This window comes from Trichomycterus rosablanca, chromosome 14 (genome assembly GCF_030014385.1).
Source record: "Trichomycterus rosablanca isolate fTriRos1 chromosome 14, fTriRos1.hap1, whole genome shotgun sequence".
Classification (NCBI taxonomy): Eukaryota; Metazoa; Chordata; class Actinopteri; order Siluriformes; family Trichomycteridae; genus Trichomycterus; species Trichomycterus rosablanca.
The window spans coordinates 8,353,063-8,371,673 of NC_086001.1; the positions used below are offsets into that span (position 1 = coordinate 8,353,063).

An 18,611-nucleotide genomic window follows, 5' to 3' on the forward strand; every position below is an offset into this window, starting at 1 on the left:
AAAATAAGCTGTATTTAAATAATCTTTTTTGGGCTGTATCTACTCACTGAATGGCATGTGTTAAACTAAAAAAATATTGGTCTTCTTACTTTAAGAAAACACCATTTCTAACTTGAAGCCAACAGCTTCAAATGGAATCATTAATAATAAGTTGGATAAGTTGAGTTCTTGTTGAGATGATTAAAGGGTTAAAGACGTGCTGCATGTTCCTCAGCACCATGAATCTCTCCTCTGGTCTAATACAGAAGTTATCTGAGGAAATATTTGTCCGTAGGTGAGTTTTTGCAGTCAATGAATTCCAAACAAATTTAATGATTTATGAAACGTTTTATTTGTGGTTCGAAAGTAAATATCTGAACAATGTTAATGCTAATAATATTTAAAAAACGCTGATGCTGCAGCTTTACTTTGTTAATCATTATTAACTTACATCAGTGTGTTGGAGCTTCTGAAATCTCCATATTTGCGTGTCTTTGGGTGAACGACACACTTTTAGAAAACTCCGATAGCTTTTAGAGAACGTTTGCACATGCGCATTAATGTGTTTAACCACCGTCTAACTCACAAGCGCAGATTCACCAAACCAGCGTGCAGTCCGTCACACATCTCACATCATTTCACTTTCATTTTGTAGTAACGAGTAACAAATTTACATACAGTGAATGTAACGGAGTAAAAGTACACAATTTCTTTGGAAAATGTAGTGGAGTAAAAGTGAAAGTTGCCAAAAAATTTTATACTCCAGTAAAGTACAAATACTTCAAAAAACTACTTAAGTACTGTAACGAAGTATTATTACTTCGTTACTATACACCACTGATGTACACTATATATATAATAATACTAATTGTATATGCACAGTATATTATATATAGTGTATATTATATCTACAACATATATACACACAAATTGCATATACTGTACATTATATACCCTAAAAATATGTATGAACAAAAATGCCATCGTAGACACAGGACATATTTTTGATCACATTACAAGCCTTGAGATCATAAAGACCTGTCACCGCAAACCATTGTGTCTGATTGGACACATCATTTGTTACTATACAGGCCTCTTTAAAACAATCATAAAGGTCTTAAAACCTTTACTAAAATTGACAGCATCTCTGATAATTGCTGGCAGTGCAAAGTTAAAACGATCACGTTACTGTATAATCAAGCATGATTACATTATTATGCAAGTTTTTTCTAAGAACATTGTTACTGACATTAATAATTACATCTTTTTATTGCATTGTGGCTTGTATTAACCTTGCACAACTGGCCTCCCCTTTTTAATTTTGTAATTAGGAGGAGAAAGGAGAACAGGCCAAGAAGAAAAAAAAGAAAGAGAAAAAGGATAAAGACACAGACTATCCTGATTCCTGGCTGGTGCCCACTATTACTAAAACATTCAAATGGGTGCTTTTCGAATCCGCTATCTTCAAACTTTTACAAGACCTTCTGGCATTTGCGAGTCCACAGCTTCTCAAGTGAGTCACATTTTTTATTAATTTGAATTCATCGAAGACATATGGAGCCATTTGCATCAGCAGACGTTTCTACAGATTAACACTTAAGGAGTTTTCTTGTATAAAGACAGTATGTCAGGGTCATTATGACCACAACATTTATTTTGTCATTTTTGAACCAAATCCAGGTTTCATTTCAGAATCAGGTCTTTCATTGAACCATCCTTGGTCCTTAAACAACTCTTTTGATCTTGGAAAATTGGAACTTGGAGGTCCTAACTTGTGGCTGGGTGGATGATTTACAGCAGTGCATGGCTCTCAGTATCGCAAACGGCTTTCTGTGGGGAAAAAAAAGTGGTCTCCAACTATGTGTGTTGGAGGAACCATGTAATAGTCTGCAACCATCCTTGGTCAGGGGTGTTGCGGTGGAGGAGGAAGTTACAGTCGAGGTACTAGACATGACTATTTAAAGAAAAGGTTAAAAATGCAAAAAATCTAAATACAATTCTCATTTTCCCACTATCTTTTTTTATAACTACTGTCAATATGAAACATATGACAAAAAATCTACATTTAAATATAGTTTAAATATATAATATACAGTAGATCATGTAGTTTCAGGTTAAGCACACTTACACAATGGCAACTCTCAACAATGCATCTACCAATAGATGGTCAGACTTTCCTTAGCCTTAAGCCTTAACCTTAGTGCCTGGAAATGTCTAGTAAAATGTATCCAATGTAAATTACTCCACCGATACATATTTATTTGAGAAGCTCTGGTGAATACTGTATTGTTCTTGTTAACAATAGAGTGGAAATAGCTGGGAAATGAGATGAAACGGTGTTGAAACAAAAAGAAAGTCCAACACAATTAACACAGGTGTATTTTAAGCTTGAGGAAACAGCATGTGGCTTGTTTACATTCCTCCTTCCATATTAAAGACACACCCAAAGATCCCGTTACTCCACCAGAATCTTTACTGCTTCACACATCAAAATTTCACAATCTTTACTTACAGTAACCTTTATAAAGCACTGTAAATTGGTCATTAAACACCTGCCATGAGTTTGTTGGACATGCCATTCTAAAATCAATTCAGATCAGGTCAAATTTATTTGTATAGCACTTTTGTACAATGGGCATTGTTTCAAAGAAACTGATTCCAGGATCAAAAACTCATACTGAGCAAGCTAAGAGCAATAGTTGGAGGAAACCAGGCTCATCCATGGGTGGCCCAAAACATACTAGAATGAATTAGAATACGATTATATAAACACGTATTACATAAGTAAAAAGCATAATAAAAACACGAACAGAGACAAGGAGGTTATTTTAGAGATGTTGGGTCATGTATGTTTAAATTCCAAGAACTGTAATTAGCCCTGCACCTTGTAAACAAATTAATTATGCTGGGTTGTAGTGCTCAATAAGTTCATTCAAATATTGTAGAGCTTGGCCATGTAATGCTTTAAAGGTCAGTAGAAGTGTTTTTTAATTAATGCAGATTTTAATTGGCAGCAAGAGCAATTATGATAGACGTTTGTCTCAGCACTAGAGCTGCTGCATTTCAAAACAGCTGGAGTTTGTTCATGGCAATCATGGCATTAATCTTCCCATTGAGGTTGGAAATGCATGGATCAGTTCTTCGGCATCATGAGGAGAAATTATATTTCTTATTTGAGCTATTATGCAGATTGAACGGTGAAACTCTATAGCTTGTACTACTATTACTGATGTGTGCATCAAAATAACTGAGTTGGGTATCACAAAGAAAGCAGCATGCTTTAGCACCAGGTTAGACAACTTGTTCTTGATCTTGGATCTAATAAGTAATTCATTAGTTTTATCAGAATTAATTAAAAAATGATATAGGACATCTTTTGTTAACACAATCAGTCTTACTAATTTTGTAGATGTCATTAGGTTTAACTGATCTGGCATTACTCATGAGTTTTGGTCTTCTGGGAATGCTTTTCACAGGATTTTGTACTGTCTGTGAAAATTTGCCCATTTAATTAAGAAAATTTTTTTGATTCCTGTTGTACTCTGACCCACTATCAGGATTGATTTTTTTTTCTTTTTATCCCAGAGGTGTTCAGTCTGGCTGAGGTCAGGGCTCTTTGCAAGCCATTGAAGTTACTTCATACCATATCAAACCATGATTTACTTTAATAAAGATCACATTGTGATCATGCTGGGACAAAAATGAATTTTCAAAAATCAATACTTGTCATGAAGTTGAAGGAATGTCATTAATTTTATACATCTGTTGAAATGAGTATGACTAAAATAAAATAAATAGGATTTACAATTAATCTACAAAGACTGCTGCCAAACGAGCTTCTGTTCTATAATCTAAGTATTAATTAAAAGGTTAGAATACATTTGTTAATAAGAGAATTCAGTTTTTGATTTTCCACTGTAGATGCTCATTGTCCAACTTGTCCTATTAAAAATTTTGTTAAAAACCAGCCGTTGCAAAGGTCCAACATTCATGCCCAGAACGTTACAACCAGTGGCTTCTGATGTAAACTTTATTTATTGTCATATTTTACAAAAGTTTATACTGGTAGATTAACCATCTGAATTACTTTTATGACACATGATTCTCATATAACAGTGATATATTCTGGTATGTGGTTTGGTTTGTTACAGGGTCATGATATCCTTCACTCAGGATAAAACCATTTACCTTTGGAAGGGGTATCTATATGCAGTTCTGCTTCTCATTGTGGCAATTATTCAGTCCTTGTTCCTGCAGCAGTATTTCCAGCGCTGTTTTGCTCTGGGTATGAAAGTACGCACAGCTATAATGGCAGCTGTGTATAAGAAGGTACAAACAATCTTGAATTGTTTTTCTATAAGCACCTATATGGATGGATGGATGGATAAATGGGTGAATGGGTTGACAAATGGATGAATGAATTGATGGAAGAATGGACTGATAGATTGATGGATGGATGGATAAATAGATGATTTAGATGGATGGGATGGATGGATGGATTAGATAGATGGATGGATTAGATAGATGGATGAATAGATGTATGGATGGATATGGATGGATGGATAAATGGATGAATAGGTTGACAGATGGATTAATGAATTGATTAATGGATGGATGGTTGGATTGATGGACGGATGGATGGACGAACGGACGGGCGGATGGATGGATCAGTGAAGTGATAAATGGATGGATGGATGGAAGGATGGATTGATGGATGAATGGGTTGGATGGATGGATGGTTGGATGAATTGATTGTTGAATAGATGGATGGATGGATTAGATAGATGGGTGGATGGATGGTTGCAGGTGGATGGATGGATGTATGAATGGTTGGATGGATGGATTGGATAGATGGGTGGATGGATAGATAGAATGTATTACCAAATGTATTGATAGGGGGATTTCAAATAAATTCTTTAGATCCCCAAATGTTCCAAATCACTTAATTAAGGTTTGAATTCAAATTTTGGGTTCTATGTCACTCACAGTTTACATACAGATTGTCATTAACTTGTAGATAATCTGTCACTTCTGCTTTTTCATGCCCCCTTTTTTCCCAATTCAGGCATTGGTCATGTCCAATGCTGCTCGAAAAGAGTCTACCATAGGAGAAACAGTAAATCTGATGTCAGCCGATGCTCAGCGCTTCAACGATGTCACCAATTTTATCCACCTGTTGTGGTCGTGTCCACTCCAGATCATTTTGTCTATAGCATTTCTCTGGATTGAACTCGGACCTTCTGTTCTCGCTGGCTTGCTGACGATGCTGCTTATGGTTCCCATTAATGGTTTACTGGCCACCAAAGCCAAGACTTTCCAGGTACTTCCATTTATTACTGTAAATTAGAGTAAATTTCCGTATATGGGTCATTAACACAAGAGATTTTGGATTATTCATGGTCAAAGGATGAATAATCATTGTGGTGTTTATGTTATTTTTCTGTACACTAAGTGTACCAGAAGTAATCAGAAAATTGTCTGGTCAGGGCCTTGGCAGGCAGTGCATCTTTGCATACTTGCATAATTAGCATGATCCCTGTAATGATTTATAAAACAGTAACTAAATGTAAAATTCTGCACTGTTATGTCATTGCCAATTTAAACCTAATGCTGTAGCATATATACATAGTGGTGCTGTCCCATTTGTGGACCAAATAAAAGGCCAATCTCACTGTCTACAAACATACACCGATCAGCCATAACATTAAAACCACCTCCTTGTTTCTATACTCACTGTCCATTTTCTCAGCTCCACTTACCATATAGAAGCACAGATGACTGTAGTCCATCTGTTTCTCTACATGCTTTGTTTCAGGACCACCACAGAGCAGGTATTATTTAGCTGGTGGATCATTCTCAGCACTGCAGTTACACTGACGTGGTGGTGTGTTAGTGTGTGTTGTGCTGGTATGAGTGGATCAGACACAGCAGCGCTGCTGGAGTTTTCAAATATCGTGTCCACTCACTGTCCACTCTATTAGACACTCCTACCTAGTTGGTCCACCTTGCATATGTAGAGTCAGAGATGATCGCTCATCTATTGCTGCTGTTTGAGTTGGTCATCTTCTAGACCTTCATCAGTGGTCACAGGACGCTGCCCACAGGGCACTGTTGGCTGGATGTTTTTTGGATGTTTGTGGACTATTGTTAGTCCAGCAGTGACAGTGAGGTGTTTAAAAACTCAATCAGCGCTGCTGTGTCTGATCCACTCATACCAGCACAACACACACTAACACACACTGAGAATGATCCACCACCTAAATAATACCTACTCTGTAGTGGTCCTGGGAGAGTCCTGACCATTGAAGAACAGCATGAAAGGGGGCTAACAGAGCATGCAGGGAAACAGATGGACTACAGTCAGTGATTGTAGAACTACAAAGTGCTTCTATATGGTAAGTGGAGCTGATAAAATGGACAGTGTGTGTAGAAACAAGGAGGTGGTTTTAATGTTATGGCTGGTGATTATGGTGATTGGTGTATGTAAACTTTTATCCTACTGTGTTTCAATAACCTGACACAAATGCATCTTACCTTTTTACCCAAATGTTAATTATAATCTGAAGATAATAAAAAAATAAATGATTAAATTATGAAATGTATCTGATTTTCCTTTCAGATGCAAAGCATGAAGTTTAAGGACAAACGGTTGAAAATAATGAATGAAATTCTGAATGGTATAAAGGTAGGCTCATCCTTTCCTGCTTCGATAAATAAGCTGCTGATTATACCATGCTGAAACACCTGCTTGACATTTTGGTCTGTTTAATCTCACAAATAAAAAGACACATCACTGATCCTACATTTTGACCTTATTTTTTTAGCAAAGAAAATTTGTTATATCATGTTGATTTGTTTACTTAACAACGTGTTCTCTCAGCCAGACTATGAATATGCTAAGCTACATATATTAAGTAGTGATAATTCTCACTAAAGAAAATCATTTTATTGACATACTGTTTTGTGTTAGTCAGTGGGCTGATTGTGTTTGGAATCCCCCACCTGTGGCTTTAATGCTTTACGCCAGGGGTGTCAAACTCATTTTCACAGAGGGCCTCATCTGCATTATGGTGGCCCTCAAAGGGCCGATTGTAATGTGTCCTGCTGTGATTGCAGTCTGCCTTTTAGTTAATTTGTTGTTTTTCTTGGAGGCTAAACTCTGTGTTTGGTGTCAAAATGCCAAATTTATACTTTAAACTTGTGTAAATGAGTAAAACTACAAAATACAAAAACTTTGTAACTACTTGAACCGTCACAACAATCATACGTCTTTTAAGCTCTCGCGGGTCACATAAAATGATGTGGCTGTGAGTTTGACTCTCCTGCTTTATGCTGAACGCCTAAATATTTATTTTCTTTGTTCTTCTTCATTAACATGCATTTTTTAGCCCTTCCTTTAACCTTTCCCGCTCTGTATTCTGCAGATTCTAAAACTCTACGCCTGGGAGCCATCTTTTGAGGCTCAGGTGCAGGACATAAGAGAAAATGAGCTAAAAGTTATGAGAAAGTTTGCCTACCTGGGGTCGGTCTCCACTTTCATCTTTTCCTGTGCTCCAGCACTGGTAGGTGCCATTCATGGACATCAAAAGGGTTTTATTTGGTGGCTGAGAGATTCGCATCACTACAAAGCTAACAAAAAATCCATCCTGGGAATAAAGGAAAAGGTGTTAGGTAAGAGAGGAGACAGCAGTCAGTAAAAAAGAGTAGACATAAAAACATCAGGAACAACAGTTAGTCAGTTATAACAATGAGCTGCTCTGTAATAATCTAAATACAAGAAGTACAATTAATACTTGCACACAGGAATTTAGACAAACTTTCCTATAAATGATCCTATAAATGCCTCCAAAACAGGATAGGCATGAAGGCATTATGTAATTGTCCTGCTTTTTTGCAAACGACAGTGTGAACATGCAGCGAACAATTAACCGATTAAAACATTAAAATGTAATCAGGCGCCCAGGTGGCGCATTGGGATAATTCGCTAGCACACCAGCGCTGGGATTCTAAACACACCTTTTCAAATCTCAGCTCAGCTAACGATCACCCATCATGTTTGCTGGGTGGGAGAAGACCGGACTAACAGTGGGGTCTTCAAACGCTGTGTAAGGAGCCTGGATCATTCTCAGCACTGCAGTGACACTGACATGGTGGTGGTGTGTTAGTGTGTGTTGTGCTGGTATGAGTGGATCAGACACAGCAGCGCTGCTGTCCACTCTATTAGACACTCCTACCTAGTTGGTCCACCTTGTAGATGTAAAGTCAGAGACGATCGCTCATCTATTGCTGCTGTTTGAGTTGGTCATCTTCTAGACCTTCATCAGTGGTCACAGGACACTGTCTACGGGGTGCTGTTGGCTGGATACAATTTTGGTTGGTGGACTCAGTCCAGCAGTGACAGTGAGGTGTTTAAAAACTCCATCAGCGCTGCTGTGTCTGATCCACTCATACCAGCACAACACACACTAACACACCACCACCATGTCAGTGTCACTGACATGCAGAGGAACAGATGGACTACAGTCAGTAATTGTAGAACTACAAAGTGCTTCTAAATAGTAAGTGGAGCTGATAAAATGGACAATGTGTGTAGAAACAAGGGGGTGGTTTTAATGTTGGCTTAATGTCGGTGTATATGCAGTACAATCCTCATTTGTTAAAAAGTTGGGACATTTCGGATTGTGCAGCATAAACAACAATCTGGGATTTGTTAATCATGTTTGAATTTTAAAACTATATACTGTATGACTTTTAATATGTTTGGCTGGCCGAGTGTAAATCGAGTTTATAGAAAAGGTCCTTCCATGCAGCTAAAAAAATTAGAAGAACATTTCAAAATTTTCTTTATATGAAAGGTTCTACACACCTGTTAAACTGTTGAACTTGATTATTAAAAAAGGTGGACACATATTTTGGCCATCAAGTGTAAATTATATATATTATATATATTTTTTAACTAATTCAGTATTGTCTTCCTATTTTAAGCTTAAGCACACAGCAATTTTAAAAATAAACCACAGTTACAGCTACAGATGTTTTACCTTTCTGACTTAGTGATTGATCTGAGCTGCTAACGTTCTTTTATAGTACCGGCCCCTGAGACGTAATATCTCTCTCAAAAATATCCCTCTTTTTTTATTCAACAAAAAATTTTGTCGTCAACAATTGTTCGATTCTTTCTGAACTTTGTCCTTTCTAGGTGTCCTTGGCAACCTTTGCTGTTTTTGTGTCTGCCAGTCCGGATAATGTCTTGGATGCAGAGAAAGCTTTTACATCCATCTCTCTCTTCAACATCCTGCGTTTTCCTCTCGCCATGCTTCCGATGCTCATCTCTAGCATAGTGCAGGTACTTGCACACCCACACACAGGTCTATTTTGTGTCTCTAATAGCTTTGTTTCCTTACTTTTGTGTTTCTCCTGCTCCAAGTAAAGGTCTAATTATACTGGTAAAAACTTAACAATTAGCTCTATCGGTGATTCTGCTTTTGCTGCTGTAACAGCCTCTACTTTTCTGGAGAGGCTTTTTGGAGTGCTTCTGAGGCATAGCAAACTTTGTTTGGTAACTACTGTATGTCTATGTGAACCTTGCTTTGTAGACAAGGGAAGAGGCATGCTGGAACAGGGAAGGGCCTTACCTAAACTGTTTCTACATGAGGACATTAAAGTTAAAACAAAAGATATAGCAGCTATTACAGCCAGCAGTGTTTTAGGATAAGTCCCAAAATAAATGGATGGATACCCAATGACCCAACAAACCTCTTAAGATTTTACTAGGATAGCAGATATATGGTCTCGCCATAATTATATATATTTTTATTTAATACCAGTTGCGTGTTGCTTTGAAAATGTTTTTTTCAGCTCAGTTTGAGTTTTCTGGAAAATAAAAACACTTTTTTTTGGCCAAGATCTTTATTTTCTTATTAGTCCTAACCAGAGATGGTGACTCGAGTCTGTGACGCATGTAAGTCGCACACATAGTTGTTTCAAATGACTCGGACTCGACTCATGACTCGTAAACAACAAGAGTCCCTAGCGTCAGCATGTGTTAACATTAGTTACGTGTGACAAGTTTACTTTATTTGAACATTTTCGTTACCTATGGATTGGAATCTCACTTTAAATGGTGGAATACCCTATGTAGTGCACTTCACAGGAACAACCGGGGTGAACGGAACGCTCCTACAGAATTGGCACTAATGGTTGAAAGACCGCTTTCTGAACCAACCAATTTTTAGTAAGAAATGCTGTTATTTGCATTGTTCAGTTTGCATCACACAGATGATTGTCAATGAAATGCTTGATTGGCTTTCTAACGAGTTAGTGTTTTACTTCACAACCGGGAAAAGTTTGGAGGTTTTTAATTATAAGCACATTTACAAAATAACGGATTATATTCCTATTGGGACACACGGTTAAACATTTAATAGCATCTGGAAGAACATAAGCTTAGGTAAGCAGTGGTTATGATTTTTTTTGCTGTGTTTTGGATTTTGGTCGCTGTGCCGTGATTTATCGCGCTTTTGTTTTGCAATTAAAACAAAACGTATCAGTTGAAGCTTTTACCTGGTACCTTCTTGTTACGGAAATTACATTCATTTGCACAATGTCTAGTCTAAAGACTCTGACTTGTATTTTGTGACTTTTGAACATCTCTGGTCCTAACCAGACTACTAGTCCCTGCAAGCAACATGATACTGCCACCAACATGCTCTGCTTTGCTTGTGAAATTACAGTGCATTATACATTATTACATTATCCCAGTCATGTAATTTAATCTGACATTAGATATTCTTAAATAAAGGTAAATATATCAGAAGCTGGTTATTTTGCTACCTAAAGTTAGTACACAGCTTAAATTTTATATGATGTATATGTACGTACATGATAGCAGTATACAGCATTCTGCTGGTTTATACACCATTAAGCCACTTCTCAGGGCCACTACTCCCTCTGTAAATAAAACCTGTTAATTTTAGAACTACATTTGATTTATAAGTGGAAACCAATTAGAAATCTGTGTCAAATGTGGATATTTGCAGATTCCAACAATGTTTGCTGTAGTTTTACCACACGGTTGGAGAGCTTGTATTGCATTTATTTTCTTATAATGTATTAATTATGCATATATTTAGGGCAGTTTTGATGTGATCTTTGATGCTCTTTTGTTCACAGACAGTCGTATCTAAGAAAAGGCTGGAGAAGTTTCTCAGTGGAGAAGATTTGGACACCATGGCAGTACATCATGACGACAGCAAGAGTAATTCACTGCAGACGTTTACCTTCACATTCATATCAGTTATGATATGATCAGTGATCAGTAGATATGTGTTCTATATTACCAAAAGTATAATTAATGACTTTAGGTGTGTAGAAACACCTGTATCCAGCATGACTGTGCTTCTATGCACAAAGTGAAGTCTATAGAAGATGAAGAAGATTTGTCATATATACATATGCAGGTGTACAGTACAATGAAATTCTTTCTTCACATATCCCTGCTTGTTTGGAAGCTGGGGTCAGAGCACAGGGTCAGCCATCGTACGGCGCCCCTGGAGCAGATAGGGTTAAGGGCCTTGCTCAAGGACCCAACAGTGGCTGCATAGCAGAGCCTGGATTTGAACCCCCAATCTTCCGGTTGATAGCCCTACCCACTAGGTCTACCCACTAGGCTCTACCCACTAGGCTACCACTGTCCCTATAGTATGGCGGACTTCACACAGCCCACCTTGGTTTTAACTGATCAATCGATTGTGAGCTAGTTCTCTAATTTTCAACGTCCTATTGCAATAGATATGGAAAATACATATTTTTTATTTATATTTTATTTTTTATAGTTTACCACTGCTTGATCCTGATTATGGTTGCAGTGGGTCTGTTTTTTTTTTTTTTCAAATCACTGGGCACAATATAGTAACACACATGTCACAGAACGGCCATCCATAGCAGGACCTCGGACATTATAATGATAATAATAATGAGAACACTACATGGTCGTATTTACTTTTAACGAAGTTAGGGTGCAGTGTATATAGTTATTGATCTGTTTATGTATCTTTATTCAGGTCCAAATGCTAAACAGAAACAACAATAGCAGCTCTTTCAGCTATAAGACGAAACTAACTACACATAAATGATTATTTTATCTCTGATTTATTTTTTTATCGACCAGAAACAGCGGTAAGTGTGAGCAATGGCACTTTTGCTTGGGGGAGCGATGCCGAACCAGCTCTGAAGAAGTGAGTTTCTGGGTTTTTTTTGCCCTTTTCTTATTATCCTACATGTCAGAAAAGTGGTCTATTGATTCCTGCAGCTCATGATGAAATTGCTATTCATAGTCTATAGGGACTGACATAAAGGATTTCTATTCAAAGCAGGAGTGCAATAAATGACTCTCACACAAACACACACACTTGCCATTTTATTAAATTGTCTCCAACATAGGTGCACTCAGGTTTATGTTTTCTGATTGTTGGTCATCTAAAGCTATGTCCTTGTTGGTTCCCCACACCTCCATTCTCCATTAATAAGAAAGACCTTCACTGACTAGATGTTACTTACTGATAAACGCTGGACCATTTTCAGCACAGGAGTGATTTTGTTGTGGAGAAGTGTCAGGTAAACAGTATTGTTTTTTTATCCCCAATTTTAGCCTCCTGATGTTAGTAGACTGATCCAAACCTCTTAGGAAAACATTATTATTTTATTATTAAGATAGACTAAGTTAGATTAAATTAACACATGGACGAAGAACAAGCAGGGTAATGGGAAACTTCCTTGTCTGGCAGTTCATAGTCACTAAGCCCATAGTGATGTAAAGCTTGATTACCTTGTGGACAGTGTTCTAACATCTAAATTATGCCAGACCTGTTTTTAATGGTTCTTGAATTACTTCTGACCAGTTAGACAAAATATACTTTATATTTTTCGGCCAACAAGCTGGTGGTCAGGTGTCCACATACTTTTGGCCATATAGTATTCATTTATCAGAGAGCCTTAAGGATGAAAAAAGTCTGGAAAACTGATCTTTAATGTCTGGACACCGTAGAAGATTGCCTACTAACCCTATGAAGGGTTTAAATAGTTTTCTTGGACTGCTAAAATAACTTCCTATCCATCTCAATCTACACCGATTAGGCATAACATTATGACCACCTTCCTAATATTCAAGTCAAGTCAAATTTATTTGTATAGCACTTTTTACAATGGACATTGTCTCAAAGCAACTTTACAGAATCCAGGACCAACAGACCAAAAAAAACCCATTGAGCAAGCCGAGGGTGACAGTGGCAAGGAAAAACTCCCCTAAAATTAGAGGAAGAGGAACCAGAGTCAGCAGGGACCCATTCTCTTTGGGTGCCCTGAAGGATACTTAAAATAAATAGGATTTACACAAATCATATGAACACAAAATTAAATTGAACTGAAAGTTATAACTAGCAAAAAAAATATTTATGTTCTTCATTGTTCAGTCCAGTCTGTGATGAAGTCTGTTGTAAGTTCTGGATGTTTTTGGTTCAAACACGCCAGGTACCCATCCCATCTAGCAGGAGCAGCATTGTTGGCATGGCAGTCTCAACTTGAAGTCTTTAATCTCAAGAGGGCAAACAGGTTTCCATCAGAACCACCTCGGGGTAAAACAACAGAACAACAGATTGTGTTGGTCCCCCTTTTGCTGCCCCATATGCAACAAACTGTGATGCACTGTGTATTCTGACACCTTTCTATCAGAACCAGCATTAACTTCTTCAGCAATGTGAGCTACAGCAGCCTTCGTTCCCCACGTGCATCAATGAGCCTTGGCCGCCCATGACCCTGTTGTCAGTTTACCACTGTTCCTTCTTTGGACCACTTTTCATAGATACTGACCACTGCAGACCGGAAACACCCCACAAGAGCTGCAGTTTTGGAGATGCTCTGACCCAGTCGTCTAGCCATCACAATGTTTTAAATATACTGTATGTGCACTTATGTAAGTTCTTACATTTTTGTAATACATTTTCCTATGTGTTCCCTCAGTGTATCTGTGGAAATAAACCCTGGTCGTCTGGTTGCTGTGGTGGGTGCTGTGGGATCAGGCAAATCATCTTTGGTCTCAGCTCTGCTTGGGGAAATGCACAACCTCTCTGGTTCTGTCCACATCAAGGTACTGAGGAGAAAAAGTACTACAAACGACTACAAATCTTAGTCAGCCATTAAGCTGCCCATTTTTTTTTTTATTCTGCCAATTTTAAACCTATAGCAATGAAAAGCTGGGTTGGTTTTGGACGGTGCAGCATGCCATTCCAATTCATAGAACAATTGGTTTTGGCGGTTCTTAAATTTGACCTGATTGACTGGATTAATCTCCTGTTAGCATAAAGTGACATGTTATTGGTTTTATTTTGTTTATTACTTTTTGAACCCTATAAAAAGACCACTGTTCCGTAATGAGTGTGTAGTAAATTAAGTACATTAATCACTCACTCACTTTCTGAACTGCTTATCCTAATCGTGGTCACGTGGGGGTGCTGGAGCCTATTTCAGCTCTCAATGGGCGCAAGACACGTAGAAACACCCTGGACAGGATTAGGGTTTTGGTTTGGGTTCGAGTTTGGGTTAGGGTTACAGGGCATCACAGGGCAGACATACACAAACACATTCACATCTAAGGGCAATGTTAGTATCTCTAATTAACCAGACTGCATGTTTTTGGACTGTGGGAGGAAACCGGAACTTCCGGAAGAAATTCCACACAGGAAACCCAGGACCTTCTTGCTGTGAGGCTACAGAGCTTCCCACCAAGCCATCGTGCCTCCCAGTAAATTAATAATCAGGGGTCAATATGGTCAATTACATTTCAGCAAACCTACACAATAAAATCAACAACAAATCAATAGATGCTCTATACAAGTGTATGTAATTCATTATGATGTCATCATGCCAGGAGTTATAGCTAGTTGTAATGTCTTTATCCTATCATTTACGTTTCCTTAGGGTTCTGTGGCATATGTGCCTCAGCAAGCCTGGATTCAGAATGCCACTTTACAGGACAACATACTCTTTGGATTCCAACTGGACGAGCAGAAGTTCCAAAAGGTGGTGAAAGCCTGTGCTTTGGAGCCGGACCTGAAGTTACTTCCTGGTGGAGTTCAGACGGAAATCGGAGAGAAGGTAATGCTTAAGAGAATTTTTTGCTTTGTAGTTATTCTTCACTAATTCAACAACTATCTGGGGTTAAAAAAATAAAGGTGGCAAGTCCAGTATGCACAGAAGAAATACACTGCCTGGCCAAAAAAAGTCACACACTCTAATATTTGGTTGGACCGCCTTTAGCTTTGATTACGGCACGCATTCGCTGTGGAATCGTTTCCACAAGCTTCTGCAATGTCACAACATTTATTTCTGTCCAGAGTTGCATTAATTTTTTCCCAAGATCTTGTATTGATGATGCGCAAAGTCTTCTCCAGCACATCCCAAAGATTCTCAATGAGGTTCAGGTCTGGACTCTGTGGTGGCCAATCCATGTGTGAAAATGATGTCTCATGCTCCCTGAACCACTCTTTTACAATTTAAGCATGATGAATCCTGGCATTGTCATCTTGGAATATGCCCGTGCCATAAGGGAAGAAAAAATCCATTGATGGAATAACCTGGTCGTTCAGTATATTCAGGTAGTCAGCTGACCTCATTCTTTGGGCACATAATGTTGCTGAACCTAGACATGACCAACTGCAGCAACCCCAGATCATAGCACTGCCCCCACAGGCTTGTACGGTAGGCACTAGACATGATGGGTGCATCACTTCAGCCGCCTCTCTTTTTACCCTGATGCGCCCATTACTCTGTAACAGGGTAAATCTGGACCCATCAGACCACATGACCTTCCTCCATTGCTCCAGAGTCCAATCTTTATGCTCCCTAGCAAATTGAAGCTGTTTTTGCCTCACTGACAAGGTTTCTTAAGGCTACACAGTTTAGTCCCAATCCCTTGAGTTCCCTTCGCATTGAGCGTGTGGAAATGCTCTTACTTTCACTATTAAACATATCCCTGAGTTCTACTGGAGTTTTTCTACCATTTCATTTCACCAAACGTTTAAGTGACCGCCGATCACGATCATTCAAGATTTTTTCCGACCACATTCCTTCCTCGAAGATGATGTTTCCCGATGGACAGTTCTTAACCCGATGTTAGTAGTTTCAGCGATCTCTTTAGATGTTTTCTCTGCTTGATGCATGCCAATAATTTGACCCTTCTGAAACAGATTAACATTTTTTTCACGACCACAGGATGTGTCTTTTGACATGGTTGTTTAACAAATGAGAAGCTACTCACTGCATCAGTTAGGGTTGCCTCCTCAAATGCAATCAGGGATCCACAGCAGCGGAAGACAAATTGAATTGCTAAAATGGAGAGAAAAAGGGACAAAGTCAATAAATAAATTTTAATAAAATGTATACAGTTGCACAAGATTTAAAAGTTTACACACCTAGAATATAATAATGGTTGGCTAAACTAAAATAATGTGTGTCTTTAGGGTATCAATTTGAGTGGAGGGCAGAAGCAGCGGGTGAGTTTATCGCGAGCGGCTTACAGTTCAGCAGATGTGTACCTCCTCGACGACCCGCTGTCTGCTGTCGATTCTCATGTGGGAAAACATCTGTTTGAGAAAGTGATCGGACCCAAAGGTCTTTTAAAGAATAAGGTAAGTGACTATTTGCATGCACATTTTGTTCTTGATGCTTCAAAAATGCTTCAAAAATCCTCTTGTGCAATTTCTCAAGAACTGTTCACCTAGGTCAAAGTTCGTGCAGTTTAAAGTGGGGACACTCTGTCACAGTTAAGGCGAAAATTGTCACTTACCTCAGAGAATTCAAACTAGCATCAGGCATGTGTGCTGTTTGACATAACAATGATTGTCTTCCACTTCAGCAGCTGTGTACCAGCTTTTATCAGCCTGCATCCCGAGCTAAATGAAAAAGGTCTGACTCATGCCGCCAAATGCGATTCATTTATTAGTGAATTATTGAAGTAGTTTAATTTCATTTATTCTTTTAAATTTTTTTATTGCTAAAAAGCATTTCTGACCTTTAAAGAACTAATTTGCATAACACTTTTTGTTTTTAACGATTTTCTGATTTTGTACTATTTACTATTACATAATGTTTATTGGGCAACAAAAACCATGACTGTCAAGCTGCTATTTAATTGCTGCATTAACATTAAATACTTGTAAAATAAATGACAATTGTAGGTTCTTTTGTTTGGCAGTGATAAGAATTCTTTGTTTTTCTGCTGGAACACAGGCGGTCAAGCAAGCTTTAAATTCCCATGTAATTTTGACTTTAATTTTACACCGATCAGGCATAACCTTATGACCATCTTCCTAATATTGTGTTGGTCCCCCTTTTGCTGCCCCATACGCAACAAACTGTGATGCCTTGTGTATTCTGACACCTTTCTATTGAATCGGACCACACAGGCTAGCCTTCGCTCCCCATGTGCATCAATGAGCCTTGACCATGACCCTGTCGCTAGTTTACCACTGTTCCTTTCTTGGAACACTTTTAATAGATACTGACACCTGCAGACCGGGAACACCCCACAAGAGCTGCAGTTTTGAGTTTTGGAGATGCTCTGACCCAGTCGTCTAGCCATCACAGTTTGGCCCTTAACAACTCGCTCAAATCCTTACGCTTGCTCATTTTTCCTGCTTCTAACACATCAACTTTGAGGATTAAATATTCACTTGCTTCCTAATATATCCCACCCACTAACAGGTGCCGTGATGAAGAGATAATCAGTGTTATTCACGTCAGTGGTCATAATGTTATGCCTTGTCGGTATATGTACTGCATGTGCAAACAGCCTTGAGAAAAAGACCTCCTACTGGCCAGCAGGAAGCAGAAATAATGACATAAATGTTTATTATAGGACAGTTAAAGATCTTCCTATTTTATCCCATTTTGCAAAGACTTTACACCTGGCACACATTATTTTTTTACATTTATGGCATTTAGCAGACATGTTTATGCAAAGCAGCTTGCAGTTATGACCAAATGCCATGTAAGTGTCATGGAAAAATAAGGTCAGATGACAAATTAGAACAAAGATTACAGTTCACTGGATTGGTTAATTTATTGGCACGATCGTGGGTTCTCACAGCAGTGGAATGGCTGAAGAACAAATAACAGAACTGTGGGCATCCCTTTATACTGCTCTAGTCACATCACATTGGGTGTTGGACTTTTGAACCTCCATTCTGTGCTAACTTGTTTTTTTATCTGCTTACAACATTTTATAACAGCTTGTGACTCTCAGCCACATCTCAAGCAGCCACATAAGGATTTAACAACTATAAGTATTAAATGCACAAGCAGCAAAATACTAATATTCAGGTGATATCCGGCATAATATCTAACTTTACCATAACACAAGGGCCTTTAGCGATTAAAAAGCGATCAAACTGGCGACCTTCTGATCACTAGTCCAGTATCTTAACCACTGAGCTACAACTGCCCCTATTCGTGGTACAATCTGTGGAAACAAGCATGATATGATGATGCATTTCCCCCTAACTAACACACACTGTGTGGACAAATGTATTGGGACACCCCCTATAATTTTTCAGTTAATGTGTTTCAGCCAGAACAAA

The 18,611-nt window shown here is 38.4% G+C and overlaps 1 protein-coding gene across 1 annotated transcript in view; it reads left to right on the forward strand.

The window, feature by feature from the left end:
- The window catches only part of abcc2 (ATP-binding cassette, sub-family C (CFTR/MRP), member 2), a 77,472-nt gene that overhangs the window by 16,101 nt on the left and 42,760 nt on the right, over positions 1-18,611 (forward strand). Inside the window, exons 8-18 of the mRNA XM_063008557.1 lie at positions 1,311-1,492; positions 4,131-4,308; positions 5,045-5,299; positions 6,599-6,664; positions 7,404-7,541; positions 9,179-9,325; positions 11,152-11,236; positions 12,149-12,215; positions 13,996-14,122; positions 14,953-15,129; positions 16,494-16,661. Coding sequence (XP_062864627.1) covers positions 1,311-1,492; positions 4,131-4,308; positions 5,045-5,299; positions 6,599-6,664; positions 7,404-7,541; positions 9,179-9,325; positions 11,152-11,236; positions 12,149-12,215; positions 13,996-14,122; positions 14,953-15,129; positions 16,494-16,661 — 1,590 coding nt within the window. The remainder of the gene's footprint in view (positions 1-1,310; positions 1,493-4,130; positions 4,309-5,044; positions 5,300-6,598; positions 6,665-7,403; positions 7,542-9,178; positions 9,326-11,151; positions 11,237-12,148; positions 12,216-13,995; positions 14,123-14,952; positions 15,130-16,493; positions 16,662-18,611) is intronic.